General features: G+C 58.8%; 3 protein-coding genes across 3 annotated transcripts; all 3 read left to right on the top strand.

Annotated features, from left to right (window-relative positions):
• Positions 1 to 131: 131 nt before the first annotated feature.
• SPRG_17499 (hypothetical protein) lies at positions 132 to 1356 on the top strand (the record flags this gene model as incomplete). Its single annotated transcript, XM_012356817.1, has 4 exons — positions 132 to 453; positions 511 to 655; positions 704 to 877; positions 924 to 1356. The coding sequence occupies 4 exons, from the start codon at positions 132 to 134 to the stop codon at positions 1354 to 1356; spliced, it is 1074 nt and encodes a 357-aa protein (XP_012212207.1).
• An 802-nt stretch (positions 1357 to 2158) lies between these two features.
• Positions 2159 to 3401, top strand: SPRG_17498 (hypothetical protein; the record flags this gene model as incomplete). Its single annotated transcript, XM_012356816.1, has 3 exons — positions 2159 to 2688; positions 2735 to 2911; positions 2969 to 3401. 3 exons carry the CDS (start codon positions 2159 to 2161, stop codon positions 3399 to 3401), a joined length of 1140 nt encoding a protein of 379 aa, XP_012212206.1.
• A 675-nt stretch (positions 3402 to 4076) lies between these two features.
• Positions 4077 to 4723, top strand: SPRG_17497 (hypothetical protein; the record flags this gene model as incomplete). The annotated part of the gene is made up of 1 exon (XM_012356815.1): positions 4077 to 4723. A coding segment is annotated over one exon (647 nt), but the record flags the coding sequence as incomplete, so codon positions are not given.
• Between the last annotated feature and the right edge of the window lie 38 nt (positions 4724 to 4761).

Genomic DNA, 4761 nt, shown 5'->3' with positions numbered 1-4761 from the left:
CGAAGCTCGCAGCGCTTGAGCACGAGAACGCCGATCTTACGGCAAAGTTTACAGCGCTTGAGCACAAACATGGCGCGCTTGAGCACAAACATGGCGAGCTCGAGACGGTGTTTGCAGAGCACCTTCGCGACATGCAGCACGCGTCGACAACGTTGGCCGCCAAGTTCAACCGTCTCCGTGGTCTCGAAAACGACGACGACGACGATGCGCCGCAAGCCATCGTCTCTGCGCCGACGACACATGTCATTGCTCCGCCTGCGGCTGGCGAGCCTGCGAACAACGGCCCTTTGGCCGAGCCGGTGGTGGCACACAGTCCTGCCGAGGAGCCAGCGGCGCCGAAGCGCGCGGGCAAGAGTCCTACCAAGACCCCTGTCGCGTCAAAGCGTTCCAGCGAGAGTTTTACCGACAAGCCTGCTGCGGCAAAGCCTGCGCGCAAGGATTCGATGGAGAAGCGTACGAGCGAGGGCTCTGACTCGGAGCGTGCTGCAGCCAAGCGCCCACGCTGCGTAGTATACGATAGCGATGGCTCGGACCCAGATGTGGCACCCTCGGCGAATATCACGCCGGCACCTGCACCGGACGCCCCGTTGAGCGACGTCGCGCGACTGGAAGCCCGCATGGACTTGACGCCGGCGCTTGTCGACCGTTTTCTCAAGTATGCTCCATGTCCCTGGCACCAAGCTTTAACGTCCGATGCGCGTAGCGACCTCCAAAGCCGTACGGAGAATGGTATCTGCGATGTGACCAAGCAGGTCTGCCGCATGCTTCCAGCATCCGTGCTGTCGTCGCTCATGGGATCGGGCACACCACCGCCGTTGCCGGCTGCCTACGGAGGCCTTCTGTCGGCCGAGATCATCGTGCTGCCTCTCTTTCTAGAGTACCCTCCGAACCGAAATGTCGTGCGGATGCTCACGCTGCTGTAGGAATCACTGGAGCGTGACCATGGTGTTTGGTCTCCACGATGCAACGAACTCGCCTGCGACCATCGTCTTCTTAGACCCGATGGACAGCTGGCACGACGAGATCGCCGTCCGAAGCCGCGTGCGCGCTTTCCTGGTCAAGGTGCATAAAGTGCACCGTCCGCTCGCAAAGGTCAAGCTTGCGCTCAAGGAAGACTATCTCAAGGTGCAATGGCAGGATAATCTCAACGACAGTGGTATCTGGGTGCTCCTCAACGTGCACCTTGCGCTGTGTGCGTGCAGCGAAGCCCGCAAGATCTACCCCACTTCGCCGTATGCAACCTGCTTTTACAACGTGACGCTGGGCCATTGGCTCCGCGAAGGGGTCCAAAATGCATTTGGTATGACGGTTCAAGAAAAACGCCGAGCCATGCTAGAGACGCTCCGAAGTGACTAGGCGACTTCAACATCGCATGAAACTCGTCGTAGTCTCTTTTGTCGCGTTGGCTGGGTAGCAGGTGTTGGTCTTTGTTGCCAGCTTACTGTTTGTTCTCTGGCGTAAAATATATGTGTGTTGACACCTATAGAGCACCAATGAGCGAGCTTAAAAAAGCGCAGATCCGAGAGCTCAAGCATCACCTATTATAGAACGAGGCCACGCGCTAGACCCACTTCAACAAAAAAACACTTCAACAACAACGAGGCCACGCGCGTCTTGACCTCGTCGTCGTGGTCAAGTAACCAATGGCTCTCTCAACGGAGTCCACTACTCGCATCACCGCGGTCGAACCAGCGAGCAGCAACGCGGATTGAAGCCGGCGAGGGCGGTCCTGGTGCAGAGGCCGTCCGACCGCGTCATTGGCTATACTGCGTGCTCCAGCGCGATGCTAGCAACCCTGCTAGCAACCTATGCTTTAGTCCTCGACTAAACGATAGTCGTCGGTCACACTCAACGCCAAAATGTCATCCATTTTGGACACACATGCAAAAGTATCAATATCCCTGACCAATCAGAATCGCGTATTTCATCATTCCCTTGAATCGACCGATATTGTGCACGGTGGGATCAAACGACGAGGCGGGTGTGCTGGAACCGCGACCAAGCACGCGATTCTGCAACGAGTCAATCCTATCCCTTGAACACCAACTTGCGTCAGCAAGCAGAGCCTAGAAGAAGGGCATAGAGCTCGGCCAGCGATATTTTCCAACCGACCAATCAGCGACGCCAAGTCGACCAAGACTCTTCGATATTTTTTGCGATGCGAACCCGGCCGAGCACGACAACGGCCGACGACCCGATCGCCGCGCTTGAAGAGCTTCGCGCTGCGCTTCGTGCTATCGCCTCGCCCGACGAGGTGAGCCGTGCCAAGTCAGCACTCGAGCGCGAGAACGCCGAGCTCAAGGCGAAGCTGGCAGTGCTCGAGCGCCAGCATCGCGAGCTCCAGACGATGTTTCAAGAGCACCTTTGTGGCGTACAGCACGCGGCAACGACCATGGCTGCCAAGGTCAACCGCCTATGTCAGGTGAACGGCAACGACGATGCGGGCGCACAGGCCTTTGATCCGCCTGCGATCGGCAAGCGTCCTACGGCGGCGCGTGCGAGCGACGGTCCTACGATGGAGCAGGCTGCAGCCAAGCGCCCATGCTGCCAGCGTGATAGTGCGGTCCAAGACCAGGAAGAGGCGCCGACGGTCCCGGCGTCCGCGCCGCCTGCCGCCCCATTGACCGACGAGGCGCAACTTGAAGCAGGCATGGACTTGACGCCGGCGTTTGTCGATCGTTTTCTCAAGTATGCCCATGTATTGCTAGTGCAACAACTCCAAATGCTGTCGTAGACACCTTCGAGCAAGCCGTACGAAGAATGGTATCTGTAACGTGACCAAGCGGGTCTGCCGCACTCTTCCGGCATCCGTGCTGTCGTCGCTCATGGGATCGGGCACGTCACCGCCGTTGCCGGCTGCCTACGGAGGCCTTCTGACGGCCGAGATCGTCGTGCTGCCTCTCTTTTTAGAGTACCCTCCGAACCGAAATGTCGTGCGGATGCTCACGCTGCTGTATTGGCACTGTAGGAATCACTGGAGCGTGACCATGGTGTTTGGACTCCACAATGCGACGAACTCGCCTGCGACGATCGTCTTTTTTGACTCGTTTGACAGCCAGCACCGCGAGGCCGGGATTCGAACCCACGTGGCCGACTTTCTGGCCGCGGTGCATCACACGACCCGGTCGGGCGCCCAGAAGCCGCTCGAGTTCCACGACGACTATGTCAAAGTGCCGTTTCAGGACCATCCCAGCGACAGCGGGCTCTGGATGCTGCGCAGCGTGGAGCTCACGCTTCGCGCGTGCAGCGCAACACGCAAGATCTCTCCGCATTCGTTGTTTGCGACCAACTTTTACAACATGACGCTCGAACATTGGATCCGCTACGGTGTTGAATCCGCGCGGGACTCGATCCAAGACAGACGCCAGACGATGATCGAGAGACTCCGTTGCTACAACTAGACGGCGTCGTATCACACGCAACAAGGATCGCGTCGTTTTTGTTTGTTGAGTCGCGTTGCCGGAAAGGCCGCTGCGTGATGCTGCAGTCCGTTAAAGTATTTTGCATTGAGATCCACCCGGCTTGCACTCTCTGTCGGGTGGTCCGAGTACAGGAGCCTGCATACGATCTCGCTATCCCTCGGCGAGTGGGGTCCACCACGGGATGGATCTCCGAGCTCACTCCCAACGACCAAGTGCTGGTGCCAACTCCCACGCATTCAGGCGTAGCACTACGTATGCGACGTCTTTGTAAGCAAGATAACGCGAAACACGTTCATATATGTATGTAACCCGCCCATAGCTCCATGCCCTAGGTCGCTAAATCCAGGCCGTCGTCGCTCATCAATGCCTCCCTCTGCAATGCATGAGGACGCCAGAAACACTTCAACCTTCCCTGCGATATCTCGCAGGAAGGGTTTTTCGGATGGCATCAAATACATTGAAATAGAGCTATAGAGCCAACGTGTACAACATGTCTTAAACTGCCTCGCCAACAAGCTGTCGACTCTGGCGTTATCACGCTCTCACGCAGGAATGCATGTCCATCACGCAGCGGTGCTGTGATTGGTCCGTGAAAAAATCCAAGACAGGCGGTGATCACAACCGAACAGCCAGCCGCCTCTGCCGACCGCGGCGATGGCTAGCATTGCGTATGGCGACGACATCTTTTGCCAGGACATTGCGGTCCTCGTGCCGACGTCGGGCGAGGCGAGCCATGACTCGCCGTCGTCTCTGTCGTCGGGCTCGGAGGCCAAGAAGCGTCGGCGGCCCACGGCCCTCGACGAGCTCAAGTACCTCCGTGCCAAGCACGACGAGCTGTCCACGCAGCTTGAGCAGCTCCGAGCCATCACGAGCATTGTGCCCGTCGAGTCGCAGTGGGCCAGCCGGGCGGCCACGCAGGCGCAAGCGGCGCAGCAAGCATTGCACGAGAACGCCCAACTCCAAGGTCTCCTCGACGACCAAATGAAGCTGCTGGCGACACTCCAGCGGGCCTTTACGCGCCGCCCCAAGCTATGTGCGTACTCGGCCATGGCGTCGTGGAAGCGTGCGTCCTTGGGCCCGACCGACCGGCACGCGACGCTGGCCCGTATCCTCGATGACCACCTCGGCAAGCTCAGTACCGAGTACATTCGCCACGACCTGCACGCCCACGAAGCGAGCCGCGAGCGCTACGTGCATGTTCAGCTCGAAGATAGCGAGGACGGCGATGAGGCGTCCTTGGTGCTGCACATGACGGTCTGCCACTCGTGGCCAGTGCCGTTTATGGAGCTTGCCGCGCTCTTGTGGGACATGCTTACCACGCCGATGCCGGATGAGTACG

Source organism: Saprolegnia parasitica (assembly GCF_000151545.1).
Source record: "Saprolegnia parasitica CBS 223.65 unplaced genomic scaffold supercont2.598, whole genome shotgun sequence".
Taxonomy (NCBI): Eukaryota; Oomycota; class Saprolegniomycetes; order Saprolegniales; family Saprolegniaceae; genus Saprolegnia; species Saprolegnia parasitica.
The sequence above is the reverse complement of the archived record's forward strand: the minus strand, read 5'-3'. Positions and strand labels throughout refer to the sequence as shown.